The sequence below is a fragment of the Centruroides sculpturatus genome, unplaced genomic scaffold (assembly GCF_000671375.1).
Source record: "Centruroides sculpturatus isolate CEXI.00-Female unplaced genomic scaffold, Cexi_2.0 scaffold186, whole genome shotgun sequence".
Taxonomy (NCBI): Eukaryota; Metazoa; Arthropoda; class Arachnida; order Scorpiones; family Buthidae; genus Centruroides; species Centruroides sculpturatus.
The window spans coordinates 721,547-738,703 of record NW_019384354.1 but is presented as its reverse complement, the minus strand read 5'-3'; the positions used below and the strand labels follow the sequence as shown (position 1 = coordinate 738,703).

Here is a 17,157-nt window from a genome sequence, read left to right as displayed (position 1 = left end):
TAGTTTCACTGCCACTGCTCATTTAAACTCAACGATTTGTGCAATATCCGCTATTGGTCTAGATTCGACCAATCCCATCATGACTCAAGTCGGCGATCACGTTTTACCGCGTTATACGTGTCTCTTTTACTGTCTTTATACGAATATGGTCACAATTTTTTTGCCGCGATATACGAATCCGCATTATATGAACTGTATATTTCCATACATGCTCCACTATATTTTTTATCATTTTTTAAAGGAAAAACATAAATCTATTTCTACAGTAATAGAGCACTGTTTGGATATGTAATAAAATTTATTGGCTATTCGAAGTGCATTGAATAAGTAATTAGTACATTCTCTTAGAAATTTGAATAAGTTCCAAAAATTATACAGTTAATATAAATACAGTTATAAAGTTAAAATAATATACAGGAGTTTAATAATCACTTCCCACTTGGCTTTTGCTGTAGGAACTAGATTAGATCCAATGTGAGATCAAGATCCTGTGTATATCTTAGGATGTTTATTAAAAATTTATGGAAATTTTTCTTTATAATGTGTTATTTCTAATCTTGTATTGATGTTTTGACATGTTTTCAGGATCACAAATCCTGATAACGATTTCAAATATATTATGTTACAGAACATGAACATGCTTGTTTTTAACTTTTATTATTTTTATTTTCACAAATTCACATTAGTGAATTTGTTCTTATGGAGTTTCTTTCTCAATTACACAAATAATGATACTTTTAATGTTATTTAATAATCAATAAACAAAAAAATTGTAAATAGAATAATGCATTTGTGGTTTTTCTGATTTGTAACTTATTTAGCGTCAAAAAAAGTATTAGAAATACAATAATTTATTAAAAATAAACAGAAATTTTTTGATGTAATGCTTTATATTTATAACTTTATTTTTATGTTTAAAATATTTCAAATTATTTGGTGTTAGATTGTACAGATGAATGTTCTGTTTTAATCTTTGTATAAATAGTACGTAATTGATTGAAAATATGAAAATTTATATATATTTTTTTATTTTCAAAATAAATTTTAGATCAAAGAAATTTGGGAATGTCCATGAGAGTCGAAAGATCCTCATTGGATCAAGTTAAAAAGAGATTCGAAATGAACAGGAAAAAGTTAGACGAGAAGAAAAAAGAATACGACTTTGAACAACGAATGCAAGAATTAAGAGACGAGGTACCGATAAAAAAATTTTATGGTAGAAATATTAATAATTTAGGAATTTTATAGAATAATATGAATTATACTTCAGAATTCTCAATTTGACAATTTCTGTATTTGTTGACATCCATTGCCTAAGTTTCAATGATAATCACACAATTAATTTGGATTAATTCATAATTAATAAATATTTTAGACCAGCATTTCACAACCTAGATGTGCATACTCTTGAGGGCGCGCACAATTCTCCCAGGAGTATCAATTTACGTCGAGGCAAATCAAAATTTTATAGACTCCAAGTCTTTAAAAGCTACTAACATTAAATTTTTTTTAACAGACTACAATATTTTGTACACTTCTGAAAGTTTGGTTAATTTAATTCAATCTTGTCTGTCGACTAACTTTACAGCCATATTATGAAAATAAATGGCATAATACTTTAAACTGAAAATTAAGAATTAAAAATCGAAAAACAGTTTTTTAGGAAGTGAATATTTATCATTGGAAGATAAAATATTTCTCACGAGCCAGTCACATCGCAGCGACCGTGCTTCGAGGTTCCAGGTACAAATTGGTGAATGCAGCTCGTTACACGGACTACTCTCTTCCACAGGATTATCCCAGCTTTGCACGAAAAAAATTTTCAAGCTTACATAACCTTCACAAAGAATGGATCCCATACACGTAATGTACGTATGGCAACACAATTATTGCAAGAATCACATTTAGCAAGAATGGGTTAATTTCTTGAACGTTTTGTAACGGTTGGCCACCACATCCCCCAACCCCATAATCTGTGGGATCTCTGATTACGGGGTTATTTGAAAAGCCAAGTTTACCAAGGAAATGTTCAATCACTTGCCAAACAGAAGGAAAGGTAACACAGGATGTTTTAGCCATTCCCCAAGCAACCGTGTACCCTGCCACATTACATTTCTGGCACATTTTGCACACTAACGGTTCACATATCGGAATCTTGATGTTTAAAATAAAGGTCACTGGTTCAACTTGGTATTTTCTTTATTTTACTGCACCAATGTTACCTGGTCACATAAAAAATAACTTTTTTATTCACAAATTCTCCTCCCAGATTCTTATTAAGATAACCATCAATTTTCACTGCCACTCATTGTTCCGAGTACTGTCGGTTTAATTATAAACCATCCCGTACATTAGCATATGTACACCCCGTTGACCGCAAGGTGGCAGCCCATCACTTTGGGGACCGGGACAGAACCCGGAGGGCCGAAAAATCCCGGAATTTTTTTGGGGATGGTCCATCCGGATACTCGGGGCCTCGTTCCTTACAGGGCTTCAAGATTCCACCGTCGGCCCGACCAAACTCAGATAGTTTCACTGAAAAGGCCTTTGTGCCAGCAGGACAGAAACGGCCGATTGCAGAGACAGAGTTTACATTAAACGACGTTTATCAACGAACGGTCTATAGCCGTTGGCTGGCTGGACCGCAGTTTAAAATGCGTTGCAAAGACGACGATCGTCTATTTCTGACCGTTCTCTAAACGAACTTCGGCAAAACATTGGCTCTTACTTCGCTATTACTCCCCTGTCTTAGGAGTCGTTCGGCCAATCGGGTTATTTCTTTGTGACGTCAGAAATGGTCGTCAGCTATATTCCGAAAGCTTATTCAGAAATAAAATCTTAAGGCCGTCAAAATCATTGTTCGGCAATTAATGACAATCCTTTTCCATTTCGATATTTAATTTCGTCGCCAATACGATTTAAAATATGAACAAATCCNTAATAGTACATATTAATTAACTAATTAATAATTATATATTTTGGACCTAAGGTTTTTAAGGTTTATAAAAAATTTTTTTTGGTTAAAATCTTTTTATAAAATCATGCCAGAATATTACGTAAGATAGGGAAGGGGAGGGGGGATCAAAGAAAATATTACTTTTTCTTACATAGGGGTGGGTGGGGGTCTAGAATGGCCAAAATCGCCCTTACGTAATTTATGGACGACCCCTTACATGTACAACACCCTTTAAATACAGTTATACCTTTGTTATATTGTTTTAGTTTTAATGTATATTTTCTATTTGGTTATTTTGATGTAAGTATTCAATGTGTGTCAAAAGCTTGCAGACTGATGTGTTTTGTTCATGACAACATTTATAGAAAATGCTAGCATGAAGAGCTGGCATTTCTATAAATGTTGTCTTTTAAAATATATTGATACTTCCTGTAGTTTTTTTTTTTTTTTGTAATTATGGCCTGGTCTTGTATGGCAATCATGAACTCTTCTGTGTTTCCAAAGAGAAATCCATGAAGCAGTATGATGCAATTTTGTCGACATGAACTTAGCTGAGAATTTTAAGACGTCTACTGTGGACTCCTATATCCAGAACTACTTTATTGTGCTTGTGTCTCTTTTGTATTGTGTTAGATTCAGGTCAGTGTTGTGTGTAGGTCACAGTGTGTTATCTCTGTCTAGAAAAGTTACAGCTTTGTGTTGATGTTTCTTGTTTTCTGTAGAAAACCTCTTGCAGTGTTTGTATTTGTTCATATTGAAGATTTAAGATATTGGGTTTCGTCCTCCCTCTTTTTAGAGGTTTACTGGTGTGATTATGTTTTATTAATATTGTTTCTGTTTTCCTTTGGAATGGTTTTAGTTTTGTGTATCCTATGTATAACTCTATGAATATGTAGTACTGGAACAGTGTGTATGTTTTGCATTCAGCTGTGGTGTTAGTATTAACCTTTCAACAGTGGACTAGTCAGGTATGGTTCTACCCGTAGTAATGGAGAATAAACATGGGAAATTTTTAAAGCATTTTTTTTTGCGTTTTTTCTCATTGCCGTTTCAGAAAAAGATTTTGTAAACAGTTATGTCTAGTAAAGAAAAGTCTTTTTTTATTGTTACATAATTCATTTTTTTAGGTGAATTTTTTTTTTGCGGTAGTTTTTGGCAATACCCGTAAAAGAATTTAACAGATATATCCGTCCTTCACCACTGCCATACGATCGCCCTGGATGGATATATCCGTCTTTCACTGCTGAGTGGCTAAGTTTAATCTGCTCTGTATATTTTTGTTAGTCTTTATTTGGCATTTATGCATGCTCTTATGAGTTTGGCCTGTTGAAATCCTAATATATGTGGAGTTTTCCTTCTTCCATGGATTCAATGACATTTCTAATTCTGAGTACAAATCACCTTTCTTCAAGATTTTTGTGAGGTGTTTTGCATTAAATTATTATTGTAAAAAATCTCGCATATGGGAATCAAACTGAAAAACTGAAGCTCTTCATGCAGCATTTTAATAATGCCACTGTACAAATTTGTGGATTGTTCTTCCCATGAACGATTGATGATTCTAGAAAACTTATTTTAACTATTTCAAGAATATCTCAATAGTGGGTTCTGGGTTTTGGTAGAGTATAAGTACAAGTAAATAGAGCACATCCACAAAATTCCATCAAAATCAGCAATTACAAACTGTTGTAAGATGTAGTGTTGTTCTCCAATGTTGTACAATGTTTCCTACAAGTGTTACACGTTTTGGATGTATTTTGTATAGATATAATGTATACAATAATCAGGAGTGTGGGATGCTGTCAAATGCTTTTCTGTAATCTACATAAGATATGTGTACATTTGTGTGCACTTGATATAGAATAATTGAATCTATGAGTAACTGTTCTCTGCATTTCATACGGTTTCTATGACAGTTTTTTATTGTTCTATGAGAATGTTGTGTTTGTTCTGTATGATGATATATTTTTATAATTTCAATTCAAAAGTGTGAAGTCAACTTAGTTTCTTCTGTATTTTTAACTCTATAAAAATATTGTTTGCCATTTTAGTTGAAATTATACATATATATTTTATAATTATTGGCTTATTGGCAGTAGACTTAGTTGGCAGTATTGTTTTACATAATTTTGCAGAGGTGTAACCTCTAATAAAAAGTTGCCTCTGTAAAGGAAGACTTTTGTTTCTGGTAATTGGATACAACAAAAGTGTGAAGACAACTTAGTTTCTTCTAAAATATATCTTCTATTTTTCAATTGCGTATGATATATTTCATTTGTGATACATAAAATACATATTATTTAGCGTATAGGATGGTACATGATTGGTCTGTTGTGTAGGGTCAATGATGTCATTTTATATATATGATGCCCTGTTTAAGAAATTTTGGCATATCTTGTGAGATGATGGTGTATGTAAAATGTTCTGGTGAAGAAATGTGAATGTCTTTGTATTGGAAATTATGAATGTTGTCTGCACTACATGTAAAACTGTACATCTTTGTACTGCATTTTGAGTGTCATATATATTTGTTTCGACACAGAGCATGATTGACATATTGTGCCTGCTTTATTTTTCTTGTTTGATTTAGCTTTCTTCATTTTTTTTTGTGTGATTGAATTGGATCATGGAGCAGACTAATACTCTGTGGTAATTACATATTTATTTTAATTCAGAAATTGTTTTTATTGCTTTATATACACGTTTTTTGCATTGATACATTTTCAAATTTAAACATAACCAATAACCAATATAGAAAAAATATACCATAATTTCCTGCTTGTAACCCTCAAAAATTGATAGAATACAGCCTGCACTTGTTTTCAAACTGACTTTACAACATAAATAACCCATTGGTTTTATGCAGGAAATTACGGTAATTACTTTTTAAAAACATTAAACGAAATCCTTACTTATTATAAGCTTTTTCTGTTTGATTGTAGTATTGCATTCAAATATGATGTTTAATTATAACTATAAACTTTACTTTTCTTTTACTTTTTATTTTTTTATTAATTATAGGTAGATTTAGAATCCAAATTAGGAAAAACTACCGTGATTACAAAAACTACGCCAGCATCTCAAGCTGGAGGGCAAGTATTCTTTATATTTTGTTTAATTTATTAATTAATACCCTTTAAAGTGATAATTATTAGAGAAATAAAATTTTTGAAACGAATTAAATTCCGAAACTTTATTTAGTTAGTGAAGAAAAACAAATAATGGTTGATGTTTAAATTTAGATATAACATGTATACATTCAAAACTTCAACTTAGACCATTTCTGTATTTGTTACCTCAGAAATTGGCTTTAAATTGAGTGCAGTGCTAAATGAAGGATCGACAAACAATGAAGCTTACCACACACTACAAGCATTTAAATGAAGTCCCCAATACTAATTTGGATCCGATCCAGTCTGAATTAAAATGTGGTATTCCCATTTAAATGTCTTATTAAAAAGTTCCACTGATCTATTCTGATATAACATATGCCATGCCTAAGAATTATATTTATAGTAACTGAATGTGAGTTTGTAGTCACACAATACAATAATTATGATGACATTTGCAAAGTAAACTCATAGTAATTCACAGATACCGTAGGGTTACTATTTAAAATTACAGGGACAATCTATTCACAATTGTTCATTGGTACTTGATGTACAGTATAAGGTTTGACTGCACTTAGTTATGAAGGAACAGGCATAAGCCAATCCATTAGTTAATAGAAAGAGAAAAAGATATTATAAACTTAAAAGATACATACAGTGATCGAATTGAATTCATTTTTTAAAAACTTAAGTGTAAAAATATTTTTTAAATTAATTATTTATTTATTTATTATAAAAATTAATCAAATTTTAATTTTTAGGTACTATTGTAATGTGTGTGATTGTGTAGTGAAAGATTCTATCAATTTTTTGGACCATATTAATGGAAAGAAACGTAAGTGTTTGTTCATAAATATGATTTAATGCTTATTTAACTTGTGTGCTTAGCACTTTTGGAAATGACATGAACAGTACATACATAGATAACAATTTTTTATAGAAATCCAAGTTCATTTACTGTAATAGATAAACTAAACTGAATTGATACTTTTTTACATTTTCAGTTATTAAGCAAAAAACTTCTACGATAATTAAAAATAATTGTTTATTAATACAGACATAAAACTTTTTTTAATTGATAAAAGAAACAAACTTACAAGTTTAACATTTTTCCTGTTTTAAAGAAGCCTTGATTGAACATTGATTTGTAATATTAAGCACTCAAAATAAAAACAAATATTGATGCTACAAAACAAGAAAATGAAATTATCGTGATGCACTTACGTTTTCGTCATTTAAATAAAATGAACTAATAGATCCTTTGTCATATTTTAAATTTATTAGTAGATCTGTAGTTCAATCAAAGTATTAATGTTTGATTTTATGTGTTTGCTACTAATCTGAATGTTCATTGTAATTGCTGAAATATGTTTACTACTCTAAAGGACCCAGTTCAAATCTGGGTTAGATACTTGAGAATTTTTCATGAGTAATCATATCCAGATATCTTAATATCCTTTCTCACTGCTCAGTTTGCTAAAACAAGTTTAGCTGAACTCACAATAGAAGACCTTAATGTTCAGAAGATAGAAAGAATATTGAAAGTAATAGTAAAAGAATATTTTCAAAGGATGCCAAAGTAATTAGGTTGAATTAAGTGCATTTATACATTTAACTAAATAGTCTGACATGTAGTGTACAGTACAATCCACTTCAAATACAATATGAGAAATTCTGAAAAGTTTGTAACTTTTCTTAGAAGAAAAGAGATATTTGATAAACAATATATTTCATTCAACATAATTACCCCTCAACTCTATTTACTTATTACAACATTTCTTCAATTTTTTTAACCCCTGTAAAAAGAACTTAGCCTAGTCTTCAAATCAGCTCTCTGTAGCTCCAATGATCTCTTGATTGGAAGCAAAGTTTTTCTCAATCAGTGTTTTTTAAAACTGAGAAGACATGATAATTTGAGGGGGGTAAGATCCAGTGAATAGACTGTATGGTCCAACAATTCAAACCCTCAAATCTTGATTTTTTGCATGATTTGAAGGCTGGGCAGATGCATTGTCTTGTAGAAAAAGCATGCCTTGACTAAGTCTTCCATGCTGTTTTTTTCTTTAAAACCTCTTACAATTCATCCTGTGTGGACATGTAATAAGTGGTGTTGATTCCCTGATCTTTTGACAAGTACTTTACTAGAATGGTACTGTTCTCATCCCAGAACAGAAAAGCCATGATTTTTCTAGCTGATTTCTGGACACAAAACTTCTTTAGCCAGGAGTTCCTCTATGATACCATTCCTTTTATTGCTCCTTCATCTCACCATCATTGTGATGAAACCACATTTCATCTGTAGTCACAAATTTGGCCACAAAATCCTCAGCACTAATATAGCTAATAATAACTGTGTCAAAATGGCTTTGGAAGCAATCATACAATTCCACTTCTGGTCTGCATTGAAAAGTTTTGGAATCTATCTTGCAGAGAGCTTTTGCATGTCGCAATTATCACAGATTATACTGGAAACCCTTTTGCAGGAAATCTGCAAAATTTCGGCAATCATCTTGACCAAAATGCAATGATCTTTAAGGATCAGATCATGGCTTTCATTCATATTTCGTCCGTTTTGTTGAAATGGGCCTCCAATGTGTGGCTCATTTGTTTCCTTAAATGACCATTTTAGAAATGTGTCGCCCATTTCTTCACCATTACGAGAGAAAGGTAATCTGTCTTAGAATTGCCAGCATCTCAGAATCTTCTGCACTCCTTTCCCCTGTAGGAATAAGAATTTCATGATCACACACTTCAATATTGCTAAATTCTGGTCTTGGTCCAGCCATCATGAGTTCAAGTTGTCAAAATAAGCATACTAATAGTTGTAACAGATGGTACATGGACTCTAGGAATCTTCTCTGTTATTCTCATAGTACAGCTTTTGCTGTTTTCAGCATCTCCTTGTATATATGTGTGTATATACAGGGTGTTTATAAATGAATGGTACAGTTTTAAAAATTAATAAATATATTTATTACCTTATATGGGCAAACCTTACAGCATAAGCAGTGACAACTGTCCAAGTTTTTTATGCATTAATCACAATCCTTCAATATGTGCACCCATGGTTACACAACACATCTACATGGTAATTAAATTCTTCCCATACACGGTGTAGCATGTCCTCCGTGATGGTCTGCAGTGCATGCTTTATCCGATCACACAGTTCCTTAAGGGACATGGGCATTGACGGTACATAAACTCGGTCAATACCCGAGATTAAGGTAATAAATATATTTATTATTAATTTTTAAAACTGCACCATTCATTTATAAACACCCTGTATATACAGTCGACCCCCCTATAATGCAGTAGATACGTTCCACTTTTTATGAAATTCATGTTCTACAAGTCCTTAAATACATGAGCCAATCACAGCCCAGCACGTATGCACTTTATGGACTACGGTTGTTTGAAAGGTTTTCTTCCATAAAATTAATCAATTCTAGACTAATTTGACTCAACATTTCCAAAGCACATATAATTTCTTGGGAATAATCCATATAAACTATGCTATAAACAAAAAATTTTAGGATTACTTACCGAGTGTGCACCATTCAACGATGCCATTGGTTAAGCTTGTTTTCGTCATGGAGCGGCACGTCAATCGGGGCGCGCGTGTTTCCTGATAAATTATTTTTCTGCAAAAAATTTGCTGAACTTTGGAGACATCATTAATATAAATATAATTTTTATGGACATTAAATAATAAATGGTTTTTAGTAGGTCCACTGCTCATTTAAATTCAACGATTTGTGCAATATCCGCTATTGGTCTAGATTCGACCAATCCCATCATGACACAAGTCGGCGATCACGTTTTACCGCGTTATACGTGTCTCTTTTACTGTCTTTATACGAATATGGTCACAATTTTTTTGCCGTGATATACGAATCCGCATTATATGAACTGTATATATATTTCCATACATGCTCCACTATATTTTTTATCATTTTTTAAAGGAAAAACATAAATCTATTTCTACAGTAATAGAGCACTGTTTGGATATGTAATAAAATTTATTGGCTATTCGAAGTGCATTGAATAAGTAATTAGTACATTCTCTTAGAAATTTGAATAAGTTCCAAAAATTATACAGTTAATATAAATGCAGTTATAAAGTTAAAATAATATACAGGAGTTTAATAATCACTTCCCACTTGGCTTTTGCTGTAGGAACTAGATTAGATCCAATGTGAGATCAAGATCCTGTGTATATCTTAGGATGTTTATTAAAAATTTATGGAAATTTTTCTTTATAATGTGTTATTTCTAATCTTGTATTGATGTTTTGACATGTTTTCAGGATCACAAATCCTGATAACGATTTCAAATATATTATGTTACAGAACATGAACATGCTTGTTTTTAACTTTTATTATTTTTATTTTCACAAATTCACATTAGTGAATTTGTTCTTATGGAGTTTCTTTCTCAATTACACAAATAATGATACTTTTAATGTTATTTAATAATCAATAAACAAAAAAATTGTAAATAGAATAATGCATTTGTGGTTTTTCTGATTTGTAACTTATTTAGCGTCAAAAAAAGTATTAGAAATACAATAATTTATTAAAAATAAACAGAAATTTTTTGATGTAATGCTTTATATTTATAACTTTATTTTTATGTTTAAAATATTTCAAATTATTTGGTGTTAGATTGTACAGATGAATGTTCTGTTTTAATCTTTGTATAAATAGTACGTAATTGATTGAAAATATGAAAATTTATATATATTTTTTTATTTTCAAAATAAATTTTAGATCAAAGAAATTTGGGAATGTCCATGAGAGTCGAAAGATCCTCATTGGATCAAGTTAAAAAGAGATTCGAAATGAACAGGAAAAAGTTAGACGAGAAGAAAAAAGAATACGACTTTGAACAACGAATGCAAGAATTAAGAGACGAGGTACCGATAAAAAAATTTTATGGTAGAAATATTAATAATTTAGGAATTTTATAGAATAATATGAATTATACTTCAGAATTCTCAATTTGACAATTTCTGTATTTGTTGACATCCATTGCCTAAGTTTCAATGATAATCACACAATTAATTTGGATTAATTCATAATTAATAAATATTTTAGACCAGCATTTCACAACCTAGATGTGCATACTCTTGAGGGCGCGCACAATTCTCCCAGGAGTATCAATTTACGTCGAGGCAAATCAAAATTTTATAGACTCCAAGTCTTTAAAAGCTACTAACATTAAATTTTTTTTAACAGACTACAATATTTTGTACACTTCTGAAAGTTTGGTTAATTTAATTCAATCTTGTCTGTCGACTAACTTTACAGCCATATTATGAAAATAAATGGCATAATACTTTAAACTGAAAATTAAGAATTAAAAATCGAAAAACAGTTTTTTAGGAAGTGAATATTTATCATTGGAAGATAAAATATTTCTCACGAGCCAGTCACATCGCAGCGACCGTGCTTCGAGGTTCCAGGTACAAATTGGTGAATGCAGCTCGTTACACGGACTACTCTCTTCCACAGGATTATCCCAGCTTTGCACGAAAAAAATTTTCAAGCTTACATAACCTTCACAAAGAATGGATCCCATACACGTAATGTACGTATGGCAACACAATTATTGCAAGAATCACATTTAGCAAGAATGGGTTAATTTCTTGAACGTTTTGTAACGGTTGGCCACCACATCCCCCAACCCCATAATCTGTGGGATCTCTGATTACGGGGTTATTTGAAAAGCCAAGTTTACCAAGGAAATGTTCAATCACTTGCCAAACAGAAGGAAAGGTAACACAGGATGTTTTAGCCATTCCCCAAGCAACCGTGTACCCTGCCACATTACATTTCTGGCACATTTTGCACACTAACGGTTCACATATCGGAATCTTGATGTTTAAAATAAAGGTCACTGGTTCAACTTGGTATTTTCTTTATTTTACTGCACCAATGTTACCTGGTCACATAAAAAATAACTTTTTTATTCACAAATTCTCCTCCCAGATTCTTATTAAGATAACCATCAATTTTCACTGCCACTCATTGTTCCGAGTACTGTCGGTTTAATTATAAACCATCCCGTACATTAGCATATGTACACCCCGTTGACCGCAAGGTGGCAGCCCATCACTTTGGGGACCGGGACAGAACCCGGAGGGCCGAAAAATCCCGGAATTTTTTTGGGGATGGTCCATCCGGATACTCGGGGCCTCGTTCCTTACAGGGCTTCAAGATTCCACCGTCGGCCCGACCAAACTCAGATAGTTTCACTGAAAAGGCCTTTGTGCCAGCAGGACAGAAACGGCCGATTGCAGAGACAGAGTTTACATTAAACGACGTTTATCAACGAACGGTCTATAGCCGTTGGCTGGCTGGACCGCAGTTTAAAATGCGTTGCAAAGACGACGATCGTCTATTTCTGACCATTCTCTAAACGAACTTCGGCAAAACATTGGCTCTTACTTCGCTATTACTCCCCTGTCTTAGGAGTCGTTCGGCCAATCGGGTTATTTCTTTGTGACGTCAGAAATGGTCGTCAGCTATATTCCGAAAGCTTAAGGCCGTCAAAATCATTGTTCGGCAATTAATGACAATCCTTTTCTATTTCGTTATTTAATTTCGTTGCCAATACGATTTAAAATATGAACAAATCCATATTTAGAAAATTTATACCGAATTCGAAATTCGTCTTCGGAATAGATTTTTAAGGAATTATTTCGACATCTTATTACTGTCGAAATGAATAATTTTAAATATTTTATTATTAATATTACATTTTTTTATCTATAAACAGATTTCTGTAATTATTAAAATTGTCTCGTTTGTTTAACAGTACAACGACCCCGAAATGCATTAACGTTTTATAACCGACACGATACTCAAATTGTAAATAAATGCATCTGATTTAATTGTAGTTTTAAGTCTTCACCCATTTGAATATCGAAATTGGAACATTTAAAACAAATTTAAAGTATTTCATTTTGTTGTTTTTGTTCCGAGCAGTTAATTAATTAATGAGTAATTTTGTCGATTCGTACCGTTTACAACATTTATCAAAGAAACGATGTCTGTTTTTATCTAAACTTTTCCACAAACAAAGCTACCACTCGAATTGAAAAGCCCTCTAAACCTGCTGTCGAGTGAGTCTAGAAAATAGGTCAAATAACTTGTTTCTAATCGCTGTCTACATTGTGGCAGGCGAGAAACGCCGTCTCTGCAATGAAATTTTTCTGAACAGCGGTCTACCCGATCTGTAAACCGCCGTCGGCCTCTAAACTTTGTCTCTGCAATCGGCCCAAAAAGTTTAAAAAATGCCATATTACCGTAAGCGTACGATATTTTCCCATACAATAAACATAAAGATTTAATTTTAAATAATTTGTTTCGTTCAGGAAGAGAAATTGAAAGAATACCGAAGGGAGAAAAGAAAAGAGAGGAAGAGAAAATCGCACGACTCCAGAGATGAGGAGATCGATCCAGAAATGGCCGCCATCATGGGATTTTCGGAATTCGGGTCATCAAAAAAATAGTAAAACATTTTATAAATAAATAAATAAAATTATTTAAACTTTTTTATTGTCGTGCATATACATATACACACGAAAGCACATCTTTACCTGTAACTATAGAACAATTGTAATTTTTGCTTTTGTAAATGTTTTTTAATGAAGTAAATATAACTTTTTTTTTTAATTTAGTTTTTTAAAATACCAATTTTTATCCACTACACTGATATAAGTAAACAGTTTAATCCAGTTAAGGTAGAATGTGGTTTCAAAATGTATTACTACTGTATATTCATCAGTCTAGTAGGGCGTCCCATTAACCAGGTTTTAAATATTCGGCCGTCGAGACAACAAGGGTCAAATTCACATCAAAATAATTTGATTGGATATGGCAACACGGTGCCAAGGGAGAATTCTTTCCCCTCGTCCTTCGAAGACATTCCGCCTACACAGAACTTCTGTGGGAAACTGGCCCCTATTTAGGTGTTAGAATACGAAGAAAAGCCTGAAAACTGGTCAATCCGTCGGCAGGGTGTAAACCCGCCAATGGAACGGGCACATTTTCTAGATAATACCGATGGGTTCCGTGCCGTTATTCACTCCACCGTTTCTCATGGACAAAGGTCGCTATGAATTACATAACACTATTTTTATTCCTCTCTGCTATCATCCCATTTCCCAAAATTACGTAACGCGTATCCTCGAGTGATCCCTTAAACCAGTGGTTCCCAACCTTTTTTCATTAGCGTACCCCGTGACATGTCATATCTCTNAGGACCCAGTTCAAATCTGGGTTAGATACTTGAGAATTTTTCATGAGTAATCATATCCAGATATCTTAATATCCTTTCTCACTGCTCAGTTTGCTAAAACAAGTTTAGCTGAACTCACAATAGAAGACCTTAATGTTCAGAAGATAGAAAGAATATTGAAAGTAATAGTAAAAGAATATTTTCAAAGGATGCCAAAGTAATTAGGTTGAATTAAGTGCATTTATACATTTAACTAAATAGTCTGACATGTAGTGTACAGTACAATCCACTTCAAATACAATATGAGAAATTCTGAAAAGTTTGTAACTTTTCTTAGAAGAAAAGAGATATTTGATAAACAATATATTTCATTCAACATAATTACCCCTCAACTCTATTTACTTATTACAACATTTCTTCAATTTTTTTAACCCCTGTAAAAAGAACTTAGCCTAGTCTTCAAATCAGCTCTCTGTAGCTCCAATGATCTCTTGATTGGAAGCAAAGTTTTTCTCGTTCAGTGTTTTTTAAAACTGAGAAGACATGATAATTTGAGGGGGGTAAGATCCAGTGAATAGACTGTATGGTCCAACAATTCAAACCCTCAAATCTTGATTTTTTGCATGATTTGAAGGCTGGGCAGATGCATTGTCTTGTAGAAAAAGCATGCCTTGACTAAGTCTTCCATGCTGTTTTTTTCTTTAAAACCTCTTACAATTCATCCTGTGTGGACATGTAATAAGTGGTGTTGATTCCCTGATCTTTTGACAAGTACTTTACTAGAATGGTACTGTTCTCATCCCAGAACAGAAAAGCCATGATTTTTCTAGCTGATTTCTGGACACAAAACTTCTTTAGCCAGGAGTTCCTCTATGATACCATTCCTTTTATTGCTCCTTCATCTCACCATCATTGTGATGAAACCACATTTCATCTGTAGTCACAAATTTGGCCACAAAATCCTCAGCACTAGTATAGAACTGTGTCAAAATGGCTTTGGAAGCAATCATGTAATTCCACTTCTGGTCTGCATTGAAAAGTTTTGGAATCTGTCTTGCAGAGAGCTTTTGCATGTCACGATTATCACAGATTATACTGGAAACCCTTTTGCAGGAAATCTGCAAAATTTCGGCAATCATCTTGACCAAAATGCAATGATCTTTAATTATCAGATCATGGCTTTTATTCATATTTCGTCCGTTTTGTTGAAATGGGCCTCCAATGTGTGGCTCATTTGTTTCCTTAAATGACCATTTTGGAAATGTGTCGCCCATTTCTTCATCGTTACAAGAGAAAGGTAATCTGTCTTAGAATTGCCAGCATCTCAGAATCTCCTGCACTCCTTTCCCCTGTAGGAATAAGAATTTCATGATCACACACTTCAATATTGCTAAATTCTGGTCTTGGTTCAGCCATCATGAGTTCAAGTTGTCAAAATAAGCATACTAATAGTTGTAACAGACGGTGCATGGACTCTAGGAATCTTCTCTGTTATTCTCATAGTACAGCTTTTGCTGTTTTCAGCATCTCCTTGTATATATGTGTGTATATACAGGGTGTTTATAAATGAATGGTACAGTTTTAAAAATTAATAAATATATTTATTACCTTATATGGGCAAACCTTACAGCATAAGCAGTGACAACTGTCCAAGTTTTTTATGCATTAATCACAATCCTTCAATATGTGCACCCATGGTTACACAACACATCTACATGGTAATTAAATTCTTCCCATACACGGTGTAGCATGTCCTCCGTGATGGTCTGCAGTGCATGCTTTATCCGATCACACAGTTCCTTAAGGGACATGGGCATTGACGGTACATAAACTCGGTCAATACCCGAGATTAAGGTAATAAATATATTTATTATTAATTTTTAAAACTGCACCATTCATTTATAAACACCCTGTATATACAGTCGACCCCCCTATAATGCAGTAGATACGTTCCACTTTTTATGAAATTCATGTTCTACAAGTCCTTAAATACATGAGCCAATCACAGCCCAGCACGTATGCACTTTATGGACTACGGTTGTTTGAAAGGTTTTCTTCCATAAAATTAATCAATTCTAGACTAATTTGACTCAACATTTCCAAAGCACATATAATTTCTTGGGAATAATCCATATAAACTATGCTATAAACAAAAAATTTTAGGATTACTTACCGAGTGTGCACCATTCAACGATGCCATTGGTTAAGCTTGTTTTCGTCATGGAGCGGCACGTCAATCGGGGCGCGCGTGTTTCCTGATAAATTATTTTTCTGCAAAAAATTTGCTGAACTTTGGAGACATCATTAATATAAATATAATTTTTATGGACATTAAATAATAAATGGTTTTTAGTAGGTCCACTGCTCATTTAAATTCAACGATTTGTGCAATATCCGCTATTGGTCTAGATTCGACCAATCCCATCATGACACAAGTCGGCGATCACGTTTTACCGCGTTATACGTGTCTCTTTTACTGTCTTTATACGAATATGGTCACAATTTTTTTGCCGTGATATACGAATCCGCATTATATGAACTGTATATATATTTCCATACATGCTCCACTATATTTTTTATCATTTTTTAAAGGAAAAACATAAATCTATTTCTACAGTAATAGAGCACTGTTTGGATATGTAATAAAATTTATTGGCTATTCGAAGTGCATTGAATAAGTAATTAGTACATTCTCTTAGAAATTTGAATAAGTTCCAAAAATTATACAGTTAATATAAATGCAGTTATAAAGTTAAAATAATATACAGGAGTTTAATAATCACTTCCCACTTGGCTTTTGCTGTAGGAACTAGATTAGATCCAATGTGAGATCAAGATCCTGTGTAT

General features: G+C 32.8%; 2 protein-coding genes across 2 annotated transcripts in view; one reads left to right on the top strand and one right to left on the bottom strand.

Moving 5' to 3' along the window:
• Nucleotides 1-13,745, top strand: part of LOC111639261 (zinc finger matrin-type protein 2-like) — a 31,954-nt gene extending 18,209 nt beyond the window's left edge. Inside the window, exons 3-6 of the mRNA XM_023385092.1 lie at nt 5,978-6,048; nt 6,828-6,901; nt 10,836-10,981; nt 13,445-13,745. Of these exons, the coding sequence (XP_023240860.1) occupies nt 5,978-6,048; nt 6,828-6,901; nt 10,836-10,981; nt 13,445-13,582 (429 nt within the window). The 3' untranslated portion in view covers nt 13,583-13,745. The remainder of the gene's footprint in view (nt 1-5,977; nt 6,049-6,827; nt 6,902-10,835; nt 10,982-13,444) is intronic.
• A 1,452-nt stretch (nt 13,746-15,197) lies between these two features.
• Nucleotides 15,198-15,584, bottom strand: LOC111639353. Its single transcript, XM_023385225.1, has one exon. It carries the CDS (start codon nt 15,582-15,584, stop codon nt 15,198-15,200), a length of 387 nt encoding a protein of 128 aa, XP_023240993.1.
• Between the last annotated feature and the right edge of the window lie 1,573 nt (nt 15,585-17,157).